Here is a 15,100-nt window from a genome sequence, read left to right on the forward strand (position 1 = left end):
TAAATGGAAAATGAAATTTCATATTTTATGGAGAATCTGTATATTTCCGTTGGCGGGCGTGGGTTTCCTCATCACAGCTCTCAATATGGAACTTTTCTTTTGAATATATTTTCTGGACAGACCAGCCTATTTTTACTAGATGGATCAGCCGAATAATGCCAATCACCTAGTGAGATACTTGATTAATTAATAGATTACCGTTAAAAGACCTTCAATAAATTATGTTTTAATGGGGAGGGTATATAGCAAATTGTAACATATGAAAACAGGCGAGTGTACAAGAACGTGAGTCGATATATGTGATAGATAAAATTTGCACGCTCTTGAAAAAAACTACATTTTTAATGTCACCGTGGTCGTGTCCTGTACACAACCCTTTAATTTTTTTTAATTAGATTTTTTACTGGCCTCAAGGATGCTTTAGAGTCTTAAATTTTCAATTCTGTACATCGCCTCTTATGTTTATCCTGAGCGAACTTGAAACTTTAACCGCGTTTTTCTCGAAGCCACTTTTTTCAGCTGGCCAGAAATGTAACTCGAACAAATAATTTTTGATCGTTCAGAAAATTTCACAGAATATGCAAAATTACTTTTCCAATCATCGTATGCAAAAAATTACAGAAAATATATTTCCGGCCGAGGACCTTTTAGAAAAAAACTCGATAGCGGGAAAATGCAGCACAGCCGCCAACTTATGATTAAATTATTAAAAAATGTCACTTTTTGTATATCACAACTAGTATAGAAAATCTCATTTTGAAAATTCTAGATTAATCTCCTCATTTTGTCAAGAATTTTTTTCGAAATATGCCTAAATTTTTGTGCTGGTGTAACCCCTTAATTCAGCAATATGAGCTATTATCCCTGCCCGTTGAACAGGGTTACGTATCAGCTCCAGATGAACTTCCGATGACGTGTCATGAACTCGAAGCGGTTACATTACGCAGTGGCATGCCCAATTTGAAATGTTTTAAAACATGGTCTAGAACGCAACAGAAATCAAACCATGGTTTGGCAGACTTTTAAAACAGAATTATGACGCACCGTCAGTGACGGACTATTCTGTTTGACCCTTAATAAGGTTACTAGAAAAGATTTTTATGCCGTTCTTGTTTGAAGCCGAAATTGCGTCATGTTCTAATCACATGGTTATGGTAAGATGAAAGCGAATGATTGTAGAAATAACTTGGAACAATATGGAGCAATATTAATAAGAATAATAAACTTGCTAAAGTGAATTACTCTCCTACTAATCAAATATGTATCGGTTACAGCGAAAAATAATATATAAACTACCACCGATTGTTAGTTGTATACACTACATCGTTCTTCCTTGGACTGACTATATTGTGTGCTATGAACGTCAACAGTAGTGGTGGTACTTGTTCTTAATCCTAGCTGAAAACATTGATTGCTATAAAAGTGTTTATTTCATTACTTCTTAAATTATGTATTGAATAAGCAAAATTCCACAAAATGCATAACGAGGATACATAACACATCTGCCTGGCAATAAATTGATATATTTTGATTGTATGGTGTATAGATAACTAGAGAAGGCACTTTTTAAAAGGAAATAACGTACGACAAAACGACACGAGAGTTGCTGTGGTCAACACAAGAATTATTATTTGAATAATTAACACTAAATCGAGCCGGGTGACGGCATAAATGTTCTGTATATATTTCAGAAGCTTCAGATGTTTGGGAGTTGATCAGAACTGAAGGCGTACACAGGCTGACTCGTTTATAAAACTTGAAGATTTTCACAGTTTTTAAATTTGGAGTCCTCTTTGCCAAAAATCCACGTTATCATTTGACGAGCTTTCATGGATGCTCTCACAACGCTGCGATTTTTATACCAATGTGCTGAAGATGATTCTCGACATCCCTATAACAAATATTATTTATATTAGTCTATAATTACCGAATTGTTTTAATTCATTATTACTTGCACAGCACAATGGGCTTTTTTTAAACGTATTTGAGACAATACTCCAGCTAGAAGTTCATCAACATTGTGATTAATTGCTACAGAAACCTCAATAAACTTAATCCGGTGTGTACAAGCCATGCATTTGCCATCTGAAATATGTTGTGGTGTGTAGATGAACAGATCAAATGAATCATTGTATTATTTACCTTGTGTAGAAACAGCACGAGAGCGGGCAAGATCAATTTTATTAGCAACTAGAATAACTGGGCGAGTTCGTGTAAGATCCATGTCATGCAGCATGTTAAGAAGCTGCTCTGCTCGACTGAATGTTGCCTTGTCGACCACTGAGAAAACTACCAAAAATGCATCAACCTTGGCCATTTCATCCTAAAATTTAAAAAAAATTTAACAAACTATTAGACGATATCCAAACATTTTATTTATTCAATTCGTTTATTTCATACAGCATGGTGCTTTAATTTTGCGGTAAAATTTTCCTTGATTCATTTTAAAAGTCTTAAAACTAGGTGACTGGAATTTTAAATTAATTGAAATATGACATTATTTTTCATGTTTAAACTAAAAGGTGTTCCTTTGTTGACACTAATCCAAATCTAGGAATACAGTTCCAGTGTGATTAATTTGAAATGGAAGACAGAACGAGGACACGAAATATGAAACATGTATTGTAGCAGCTCTTTGAAGAACAACTCATGCTTCGAACAATCAAAGCTTAGCGGGTGTGATGGGCTGTGTATGTCGTCAGAGTACCGAACGAGAACCCGATAAAAAGTGAAATAATCATAACGGTTCAATAAGAAGAGAGCCACAGCTAGCAAGCAAGGTGGATCAATCAAGTTGCGGATTTTAGGAGCCTGCGTGTACTAAGAGGGAGCTATAAACTGACATTGAACGAGTGAGCTGGATACGTCTTCATTGATACAGTAAGCTTTATTCGCCAAGCCAATCCAAAAATCTGCAACATAACACATTTTATGTACGGTTATCGAAATTCTCGTGTTTCATATGCAAGTTCTCAACCTTTTGAACCAACCTGTCACACTTTTGCGGAGTCGACTAGAATATTCTTGTGTCGGACTTCAGGCTTTACTTCTGCAACCTCCAAACTCCTATCTGTTACTACCCTACTCCCTGAAGAGTTCTCCAGCAGCAAAATTTTTTCAGAAACCGCTGCCCGTTTTTGTGAAGCTATTCGGCTGCTAGCTTTGGTTGCATGGAATATTCTCTATGCAGGTAAAACATCATTAATTAACTTTAATTCATATATTCGGCTCAATTTAGTCTAGAAACAATCAGGGATCTGCATTTTAGAGTAAATTGGCCATAGAACACCACCTTGTAGAGACAAGTAACGTGGCATATCTAACTCAGTGTACCTCAAAAAGGAGTTTGTCATAAGATAGCAGGACAGCGATGATATGCTGCTTCAGTCTTTTTCAATACAGTTGACGTTGAAGATATGTAGTAGAACCGTATGACCTTTCTCATATTGCGCACTTCCCACCAACCTGGAGTCCGCACTTTCGAAGTGCGAGTGATCAAACTGCTACTGAAAACTGCGAGCTATCAAATCACATGTATTTCAAGTGATAGAGATGGTACTTTCGTAGACAGACCAGTCGAACTAACCAGTCTATGAGAAGAATGCAATAGAAGAATAGTAAGTGCGCAGTGTGGTTAGAATCCAGTTTTTAGTGCCACAAGCAATATATAAAGGTTATATAATCTAAACTGACTAGAAAAATAATACATTTTTGAAAACTCAATCGACCCACCCCTGAGTCGATTCTTAGTCTCACCAGGAGTAGTTGCTCCAAATTATAAGGAAATCGGACGTCTAGCTACTGGACCAACGTGCCTGAAGTTTGTATGGGATCTTTCAACAATTTACACGGCGAAAACCCACTAGCGCACATTTTCGTCTCTAGGTGGCACAGTATGCATCGTATTATCACTGTAAGTGAAAATATGAAAGATAATTTAATGGTTTAAAACTTTGTCGAAAACTCCTAGTCAATCCGGCTTTGTTAAAAGAAGTTATAAAACTTTTAACAAAGTGATGCCTGAGTCAGTTTTGCATGGGACCTAGCAGTGGATGGTTGTCTATCGGTACTCGATAACCACCAACTGTACATTTTTGTGAGATAATAGTTAGATTTAGCTGAATAGTATGTTCAGAAGAATTATAGTACATGATACGAGTTATGTTTTGGTTAGAAAATTTTAGTTCAAACTGTGACCGCATAGAAGGCGCCAACACTATTTTTTTCATAGAATATCGAGGTTAAGACGTCGGGAAACTCTAAGCATGCTCTTATGACCCTATTTCACGCATTTCTAAACTTTCTTCCTTCAACTTCTTACTCTTACTTGAGTACTATGGCTCTTAATATTGAAAAATATTTCACACCATATAGTGCCTTGCTAATTAAATGTCGTTGCAACATAAAAAATGACTTATTCTTAGTCATTCATAAAAAAGGAAACAAAAACTTCTTAACGTCGCCCAACACATATAACCTTATGAAGAAAGCTACACACTGGCACGACGAGTGAAAAAAACCCAGTTCCCTTAGTTTGAATAAAATGATCTCAAAATTATACTATAATCGGTTGAAAATAGATTTTTAGCATGTAGTTGAAATACTACCGCGCGCATACAGACATTTCATTGAATATTTGTCCTTTTTTGCCTTTCTCAATAGAAAGGTATTGCAATTGCTCTGAAAACCGACTTTTTACGGAGGCCCGGAGGGCCGAGTGACATATACCATTCGATTCAGTTCGTCGAGTTCGGCAAATGTCTGTGTGTGTATGTATGTGCGTATGTATGTATGTGTGTGTATGTGACCAAAAATGTCACTCATTTTTCTCAGAGATGGCTGAACCGATTTTGACAAACTTAGTCTCAAATGAAAGGTGCAACGTTCCCATAGGCTGCTATTGAATTTCTAATGGATCCGACTTCCGGTTCCGGAATTACAGGGTGATGAGTACGAACACGCAGAAAATGTCGATTTTAATAAATTCTGCAATGAATGTATAAAGGTGAAATTTTTTCCAAAATATGACCACAACTGCTTCGATTTGTAGTATTAGGTCACTAACATCCATTCAAAGTCTATTTGGCCACATTGGCCACCATCATCGGTTCCGGAAACCCCGGCGGAAGTATCTAAATTCAGAATAACCGTTACATCTGTTTCTCGGAGATGGCTAGACCGATTCGACTAAACTTGGCCTCAAATGAAAGGTATTGCGTCCCCGTAAATGGCTATTTATCACAAGAATTACACGACCGATTGAAGTAATTTTGAGTTATTTGGTTAGAAGAATGACTGTATTAAACTGTATATTTGAGTTTTTCTTGCAGAAATCATTGACATTTGTTCTACATCAAAAAACCCAATTGAAAAATTTAATGCCATGTCAGTAATTAAACTTCATACCTATTACGATTGTTGAGATGGTCTCCCGTGTGTTACTTATCATAAATCTGACTCAGAATGTTGTGTAGTTTCATTATATATACCTAGGTGTCATCTTGCGCATTTGCGTATTTGTGAAAATACCCATAAAGAGACGCCCTGCAGCTCATAAAACTTCTTTCAAATTGTTTGCTTAAACAACATCATATTACTGAAAAATATAATGATTTTTACTAGTTTTCTCAACTATTTCTGCTACCCTATGTGATTAGGGTGTATATTAACCCTTTACCGACCAACGCCATCGAAAGAGTTTACATAAAAATAGTCGAAAAAAGAGTTATGGAATTTCAAAACTGATAGCTGAGATGGATTCAGCGACCCAAAATAAGTTAAAAACCCAAGTTTTAGCTACATATACCAATTTTTATAATTTTGTCACAATTTTGTATGGAGAGGTGCCACTGTGTGCTATGTTGATTGCATAGTGATCTGCGTATTAATATACCATTGCCAGTTTGATACTCACAGTTACAAGGAGCGTTGAATGCAAGAAGACAAACGGTTCATCTTAGAAAAAATTACCTTTGAAGTTAACCTACGCATTACATTTTGAGAAATATTATTATTATGATCATTCAAAAAACTTCACGTTTTCAGAATCCTGGAATTATGTAGATGTGTTTTCATTTCCCGATATTCAAAACACATTACATGTAAACCAATCCTCTTCATGTAACAGTCTCATTTTTACCCGGATAGAATTTTACAGTAGCATTTACCCTACAAATAATCGTAAAACAATAAATATTATAGTTATTACTGTTTCAACATTGTTTGACGCAGAGATCTCGCAGTAGATTTACAGTAAAATTTCATGTTACAATCAATTTTACTGTTGCGTTGTGATGATGATTTTGGCGGATTGCACACTGACTTCATCATGTTTGACTGCTGATTATCTATCTTAGGCAATGGTAAGTAGGAATTCCAATCCGACCCATATTCAAACCTCAACAGCATGATAGCCATCATTGCCGGCCGCCCCCATTTCCATCGTTCACGGGGAAGGATAAGGGATAAGGTAGACGGGAAGTATTGATGCTCCACCTACATAACGGCAGGACGACGGTTCATCAGACTTTTCCATGGGTGTCGCGGAGTTGGTAGTTTGGAAGGGTATAAGGTCTAGGATTCGCTCCAAGCAAGCGATGCGACCTGTAAAGCATATTTTATTAAGTAGTTGTTTAGTTAGTCTTCGAGTACACGATCACTCGCAAAAGAAAGAAAAGATCTTGTTTAGTTTTGGTTCTTTTTAAACTCTGGGCAGTCGGCTACCGAGAGTACCCTGTGGTCCCAAAATAATGCAATTTCAACTCCACACAGCCGACCGTGGGAGTATTGCCTAGAAAAGTTAATCTTATCTGCGTAATGGGCCGGATCACTATTTATTGCAACAGTATTTAGACAGAATTCGCTACTTCTTCTCCACGATATATTTATTGGGTTGAAAACTACCGAGTGATAACACATTATACAGGCAAAGATAAAGCGTGATGTTATAAATTAACGAAAGTATTTCTTATTTTCCATATCGGATTTGTTACAATCAATTTTACTGTTCAGCAAAAACCTGATACAGTAAATTAACATTAATTTTTACTGTTTTCGAGAAAAAAAATGCATGGAGAAAATACATTTCTTTAATGTTAGGATCCATAACCACTCCCCTTTTTACATTTCTTACAAAAGAAATGTATAGGATTCGCTCACACTTTGAAAACTTTTTCCAAGGCCAGGAGGGCCGAGTATCATACAGAAATCGACTCAGCTCGACAAATTGGGACAATGTCTGTATGTGTGTGTGTGTTTTAGTATAGTAAGGTTTAAAAAGCTTCAAAAGAAAAAAAAAAAAAGAACACCACCTTGTAGAGACAAGTAACGTGGCATATCTAACTCAGTGTACCTCAAAAAGGAGTTTGTCATAAGATAGCAGGACAGCGATGATATGCTGCTTCAGTCTTTTTCAATACAGTTGACGTTGAAGATATGTAGTAGAACCGTATGACCTTTCTCATATTGCGCACTTCCCACCAACCTGGAGTCCGCACTTTCGAAGTGCGAGTGATCAAACTGCTACTGAAAACTGCGAGCTATCAAATCACATGTATTTCAAGTGATAGAGATGGTACTTTCGTAGACAGACCAGTCGAACTAACCAGTCTATGAGAAGAATGCAATAGAAGAATAGTAAGTGCGCAGTGTGGTTAGAATCCAGTTTTTAGTGCCACAAGCAATATATAAAGGTTATATAATCTAAACTGACTAGAAAAATAATACATTTTTGAAAACTCAATCGACCCACCCCTGAGTCGATTCTTAGTCTCACCAGGAGTAGTTGCTCCAAATTATAAGGAAATCGGACGTCTAGCTACTGGACCAACGTGCCTGAAGTTTGTATGGGATCTTTCAACAATTTACACGGCGAAAACCCACTAGCGCACATTTTCGTCTCTAGGTGGCACAGTATGCATCGTATTATCACTGTAAGTGAAAATATGAAAGATAATTTAATGGTTTAAAACTTTGTCGAAAACTCCTAGTCAATCCGGCTTTGTTAAAAGAAGTTATAAAACTTTTAACAAAGTGATGCCTGAGTCAGTTTTGCATGGGACCTAGCAGTGGATGGTTGTCTATCGGTACTCGATAACCACCAACTGTACATTTTTGTGAGATAATAGTTAGATTTAGCTGAATAGTATGTTCAGAAGAATTATAGTACATGATACGAGTTATGTTTTGGTTAGAAAATTTTAGTTCAAACTGTGACCGCATAGAAGGCGCCAACACTATTTTTTTCATAGAATATCGAGGTTAAGACGTCGGGAAACTCTAAGCATGCTCTTATGACCCTATTTCACGCATTTCTAAACTTTCTTCCTTCAACTTCTTACTCTTACTTGAGTACTATGGCTCTTAATATTGAAAAATATTTCACACCATATAGTGCCTTGCTAATTAAATGTCGTTGCAACATAAAAAATGACTTATTCTTAGTCATTCATAAAAAAGGAAACAAAAACTTCTTAACGTCGCCCAACACATATAACCTTATGAAGAAAGCTACACACTGGCACGACGAGTGAAAAAAACCCAGTTCCCTTAGTTTGAATAAAATGATCTCAAAATTATACTATAATCGGTTGAAAATAGATTTTTAGCATGTAGTTGAAATACTACCGCGCGCATACAGACATTTCATTGAATATTTGTCCTTTTTTGCCTTTCTCAATAGAAAGGTATTGCAATTGCTCTGAAAACCGACTTTTTACGGAGGCCCGGAGGGCCGAGTGACATATACCATTCGATTCAGTTCGTCGAGTTCGGCAAATGTCTGTGTGTGTATGTATGTGCGTATGTATGTATGTGTGTGTATGTGACCAAAAATGTCACTCATTTTTCTCAGAGATGGCTGAACCGATTTTGACAAACTTAGTCTCAAATGAAAGGTGCAACGTTCCCATAGGCTGCTATTGAATTTCTAATGGATCCGACTTCCGGTTCCGGAATTACAGGGTGATGAGTACGAACACGCAGAAAATGTCGATTTTAATAAATTCTGCAATGAATGTATAAAGGTGAAATTTTTTCCAAAATATGACCACAACTGCTTCGATTTGTAGTATTAGGTCACTAACATCCATTCAAAGTCTATTTGGCCACATTGGCCACCATCATCGGTTCCGGAAACCCCGGCGGAAGTATCTAAATTCAGAATAACCGTTACATCTGTTTCTCGGAGATGGCTAGACCGATTCGACTAAACTTGGCCTCAAATGAAAGGTATTGCGTCCCCGTAAATGGCTATTTATCACAAGAATTACACGACCGATTGAAGTAATTTTGAGTTATTTGGTTAGAAGAATGACTGTATTAAACTGTATATTTGAGTTTTTCTTGCAGAAATCATTGACATTTGTTCTACATCAAAAAACCCAATTGAAAAATTTAATGCCATGTCAGTAATTAAACTTCATACCTATTACGATTGTTGAGATGGTCTCCCGTGTGTTACTTATCATAAATCTGACTCAGAATGTTGTGTAGTTTCATTATATATACCTAGGTGTCATCTTGCGCATTTGCGTATTTGTGAAAATACCCATAAAGAGACGCCCTGCAGCTCATAAAACTTCTTTCAAATTGTTTGCTTAAACAACATCATATTACTGAAAAATATAATGATTTTTACTAGTTTTCTCAACTATTTCTGCTACCCTATGTGATTAGGGTGTATATTAACCCTTTACCGACCAACGCCATCGAAAGAGTTTACATAAAAATAGTCGAAAAAAGAGTTATGGAATTTCAAAACTGATAGCTGAGATGGATTCAGCGACCCAAAATAAGTTAAAAACCCAAGTTTTAGCTACATATACCAATTTTTATAATTTTGTCACAATTTTGTATGGAGAGGTGCCACTGTGTGCTATGTTGATTGCATAGTGATCTGCGTATTAATATACCATTGCCAGTTTGATACTCACAGTTACAAGGAGCGTTGAATGCAAGAAGACAAACGGTTCATCTTAGAAAAAATTACCTTTGAAGTTAACCTACGCATTACATTTTGAGAAATATTATTATTATGATCATTCAAAAAACTTCACGTTTTCAGAATCCTGGAATTATGTAGATGTGTTTTCATTTCCCGATATTCAAAACACATTACATGTAAACCAATCCTCTTCATGTAACAGTCTCATTTTTACCCGGATAGAATTTTACAGTAGCATTTACCCTACAAATAATCGTAAAACAATAAATATTATAGTTATTACTGTTTCAACATTGTTTGACGCAGAGATCTCGCAGTAGATTTACAGTAAAATTTCATGTTACAATCAATTTTACTGTTGCGTTGTGATGATGATTTTGGCGGATTGCACACTGACTTCATCATGTTTGACTGCTGATTATCTATCTTAGGCAATGGTAAGTAGGAATTCCAATCCGACCCATATTCAAACCTCAACAGCATGATAGCCATCATTGCCGGCCGCCCCCATTTCCATCGTTCACGGGGAAGGATAAGGGATAAGGTAGACGGGAAGTATTGATGCTCCACCTACATAACGGCAGGACGACGGTTCATCAGACTTTTCCATGGGTGTCGCGGAGTTGGTAGTTTGGAAGGGTATAAGGTCTAGGATTCGCTCCAAGCAAGCGATGCGACCTGTAAAGCATATTTTATTAAGTAGTTGTTTAGTTAGTCTTCGAGTACACGATCACTCGCAAAAGAAAGAAAAGATCTTGTTTAGTTTTGGTTCTTTTTAAACTCTGGGCAGTCGGCTACCGAGAGTACCCTGTGGTCCCAAAATAATGCAATTTCAACTCCACACAGCCGACCGTGGGAGTATTGCCTAGAAAAGTTAATCTTATCTGCGTAATGGGCCGGATCACTATTTATTGCAACAGTATTTAGACAGAATTCGCTACTTCTTCTCCACGATATATTTATTGGGTTGAAAACTACCGAGTGATAACACATTATACAGGCAAAGATAAAGCGTGATGTTATAAATTAACGAAAGTATTTCTTATTTTCCATATCGGATTTGTTACAATCAATTTTACTGTTCAGCAAAAACCTGATACAGTAAATTAACATTAATTTTTACTGTTTTCGAGAAAAAAAATGCATGGAGAAAATACATTTCTTTAATGTTAGGATCCATAACCACTCCCCTTTTTACATTTCTTACAAAAGAAATGTATAGGATTCGCTCACACTTTGAAAACTTTTTCCAAGGCCAGGAGGGCCGAGTATCATACAGAAATCGACTCAGCTCGACAAATTGGGACAATGTCTGTATGTGTGTGTGTGTTTTAGTATAGTAAGGTTTAAAAAGCTTCAAAAGCATGGCCTGTAGTGTATTGGCACTGTGTGGGACTCACGACTCACGTTCATGCCTAACTACTAAAAACATTCCGTACTTTTTATGCACTTCTTCCCCACGTAACTACGTCATCGTATTACTTCGTGGGGGAGGGGGGTCGTTGCGCTTTCGTCGCACCTCTTTCTTCTGCTCTATCTCGGAGCCTCACTTGGTTCATGGAGCTTTGATTTAGCTCTTGACTCTTCTCTTGATTCTTGGCTCCATCTATTTCGTCGCTGTTTAGCTGATTCATTGAGCCAATTAGCTCACTTTTCCGAGAGTCATTCAGCTCCTGGCATTATCACGATCTACTTGGATAGTCCCCAACGGTGAACTCACCCTATTCCGACCGATAGTGCCCCAACGGAGAAATTTTCCCCGACGACGATACCCGCTTCCTTGAGCCATTTAGCTCCTAGCTTTATCGATATTAACTCGGATATTATCCTACTCCGACTGAGAGTTCCCCGGCAACGGAATTTCGCTCGGTACCTGTATTTGTTTCGTGAGCCAATTAGCTCCCCTTTTCGTCACGATTTTGTCGGGTAGTCCACTGCGGCGAATCTACCCTACCGTGAATTCCCTGACGATAGATTGTTCCCGACGCCGATGTACCTTTCTGTGCGCCATTTAGCTCCCCGCATAGTCTACTCGGTCTAGTCCCCGGCGGTGGACCTAGCCTACTCGATGGGCCAGCCAGTAGGTGCTGAGGTCCATCCAGTTATTCCGGGTGGAGTATAGCTTCCGGTTCACTGGCGCCCCAACGACCCACTGCTAGCTATTCGACACGGTCTACTCGGTCTAATCCCCGACGGTGGATCTAGCCTACTCACGAGCTACCCGGTAGGGTGTCGAGGTCGGTCCGGCGATTCTGTTGAAGCCTGACGTCCGGTTCACTGGCGTCCCGACGACCCAAACTCGGTGCTATATCGCGTACTACTCAACTGGTCCCCGGCGATGGACCTAGTCTACACCATCGAAGAATTCCCCGGCGGCGGAATTTCTCCCGAAACCCGATTTGTGGTTTCCCGGCGGCATTCTAGCTGATGGCACTATTCTGTTGGTCCCTTCGCCACTTCCTCCGCAGCACGGAGAGCATACTCGTAACCACTCTGTTGACAGCGCCCCAGATACGCTCGTCGCGGCACATTTCTTCGACGATATTGTCCACTGTCACACCAGACATACACCTTCGGACTTCCTCGAATCTAGGGCATTCGAAGACCACGTATTCCGGTGTCTCTTGCACGTTCGCACACTCCGGGCAAAGGGGCGACGAAGCGTGTCCAAACCGATGCAGGTACTTCCGGAAGCATCCGTGCCCTAACAAAAACTGCGTCAAATGAAAGTTCACCTCTCCAGGTTTCCTATGTACCCAAGGAGACACATTTGGGATAAGTCGGTGGGTCCACCTTCCTTTTTCAGCGTTATCCCACTCTTGCTGCCACTTAGCCAACGAGTCCGCTCGGACCAGTCTCCTTGCATTACGTGCATTTCATCGCTGGTAGCATTCCACGTCTTCAGCCAAAGTGATGCAGATGTGAATCATCCCGGCAATTACGCATACCGCCTCCTACGATATCGTTCTGTACGCACTCGCGACACAAACAGCCATTAGGCAAAACGTGCTTGTCAACTTCGCCCGGGTCCGCTTTGAGTTCAGCGCAGCTGCCTAGGCCGGTACGCCATACCTCAGTATTGATGATGAGACACCCTCCAGGAGACGTCTCGTGCTGCCTCTTGCTCCTCCATGATTCGGCATGATCCTTGCCAATGCGTTAGTTGTCCTCGCAGCCTTATCACATACATAGTCGACATGGCTGTTGTAATTTAACTGATCGTCGACCATCACACCCAGGTGCTTCAGCACGCGCATCGATGAGATGGATTGTGCCCCGACGCTGATCTCGACACGTTGAATTTTTTTACAGTTGTTGACCAGCACTACCTCGGTCTTGTGGTGAGCCAGCTGCAACTTGACATCAGCCATCCAGGTTTCCACGATGCCTATTGTCTGTGCCGTCAGCATCTCCACCTCCTTAAGGGTCTCGCCGTTATCGTCAGGACAACATCATCTGCAAAGCCGACGATCTCCACTTCCCTGGGCAGTTCCAGTGTTAACACTCCGTTGTACATAATATTCCAGAACGTTGGGCCGAGTGTGGATCCCTGAGGTACTCCCGCCGTGACCCTGATCGACCTCTGCCCCATGTTTGTTTCGTAGACCAGTACTCCAGTAGATAGACCGGAACCCGCATTCTGTGCAGCGCTACGGCGATGACCCCCAGCTAGCACTGTTGAACGCGTTCTTCACGGCGATCGTAACCACGGCGAAGTAGCGATTTCCTCTTCTCTTTTGCTTCGACGCTTTCTCCGCGCTCTCGATGACTGTGCGGATGGCGTCCACCGTCGATATCCCTTTCCGGAACCCGAACTGCTTCCGCGATAGTCCGTTCTAACTTTCAGTGTAGGTCGTCAGCCTGCTGAGGATGACCCTTTCCAGAAGTTTATCAAGAGTATCCAGCAGGCATATAGGCCGATAAGATGCTGGATCTCCTGTTGGTTTCCCTGGTTTTGACAGCAACACCAGCTTCTGGATCATCCATCTATCCGGGAAGTAGCCGTCGTCCAGGCATTTCTGTAGGACTATCCTGAATATGTCTGGAAATGCCCGGATCGCGGTCTTCAGTGCCACGTTGTGGATACCACCCGGTCCGAGAGCTTTCTTCGCCTTCAGTCCTTTTGCCACTATAAGGAGCTCGTCGTTGGAAACTCGATTGTCACCAGCATTTCCACCGTCTGCATCAACGTACGGTATAGGTGGCCATGCGATTGGGTCGTGCTTCGGGAAAAGATCCTCCATGATAATTTTCAGTTTGTCAGCGCACATTTCGACTGGCGTCATTGGACCCTTGATCCTGGCCATAACGACATGGTAAGGATTTTCCCAGAGGTTAGTGTCTACTTCTCTGCACAGCTCCTTGTAGCAGGTGGACTTGCATAGCAGTATCTCGCGTTTAAAAACGGCCCTGGCCGCTCGGAATGTTACCTTACACTCTTCTTTGACTGCCTCAGATCTTGCTCTTTGAACGCGTCTTCTGGTTTTTAGGCATGCCGCCCGGAGGAGGCTGAGCCTTTCGTTCCACCAGTACACCGGTAGTTTCTCGGCTCCATTTTCCTCGGCATTGTTACATCACATGCCCTCGCTACTGTTTCCGACAGCTCATAGGCGCTCGGAATTGGGGTGACGCTGTCAGCACGAAATGCTTCCACAAAAATGTCCTTGTCGAAGTCCTTTATTTTCCACTTCCGTTCGCCAGTTCTCACCAAGGAGTTGTTATTCTCAGGTGATGCGATCCTCAAAAACGCTGATCAGCCATGTTGGTTTTAGAAACGACAGCTAACAACATTGTTTACTATTTCTCTCCATATGTTTGCTTAGATTTCAGGCGGTAAACAAAGTTGTTCGCTGTCATTATGTTGTTTACTTTCTGGAATATGGATAATTTTGTCAAAACACAAAGGGTTTACAGCAAATAACTTTCGAACAATGCAAAGCAATTAAATCATTCTAAAACAAGCTCAGAGCAAGAAATATTGAAAATCGTAATAATGAAATGCCGAAGCGAATGAAATTTGTATTCATAAATGATAGGAATTTGATTGAGTACTACATGAAGTGTTCACGGTGTATTTATTAGAACAATTTTATGCAAAAAAATTCAGCATCTCTGAAACTTCGGAATATGAAAGAATGGGCTTTCTCCTTTCATTTG

The 15,100-nt window shown here is 40.0% G+C and overlaps 1 protein-coding gene across 3 annotated transcripts in view; it reads right to left on the bottom strand.

The window, feature by feature from the left end:
- Positions 1-205: 205 nt before the first annotated feature.
- The window catches only part of LOC131693950 (GTP-binding protein GEM), a 191,338-nt gene continuing 176,443 nt past the window's right edge, over positions 206-15,100 (bottom strand). For all 3 annotated transcript variants that reach the window (XM_058982246.1, XM_058982245.1, XM_058982243.1), the window contains 3 exons: positions 2,143-2,323; positions 1,952-2,085; positions 206-1,891 (listed from right to left, as the gene is read on the bottom strand). In XM_058982246.1, coding sequence (XP_058838229.1) covers positions 1,748-1,891; positions 1,952-2,085; positions 2,143-2,323 — 459 coding nt within the window. In that variant the 3' untranslated portion in view covers positions 206-1,747. The remainder of the gene's footprint in view (positions 1,892-1,951; positions 2,086-2,142; positions 2,324-15,100) is intronic.

This window comes from Topomyia yanbarensis, chromosome 3, assembly GCF_030247195.1.
Source record: "Topomyia yanbarensis strain Yona2022 chromosome 3, ASM3024719v1, whole genome shotgun sequence".
Taxonomy (NCBI): Eukaryota; Metazoa; Arthropoda; class Insecta; order Diptera; family Culicidae; genus Topomyia; species Topomyia yanbarensis.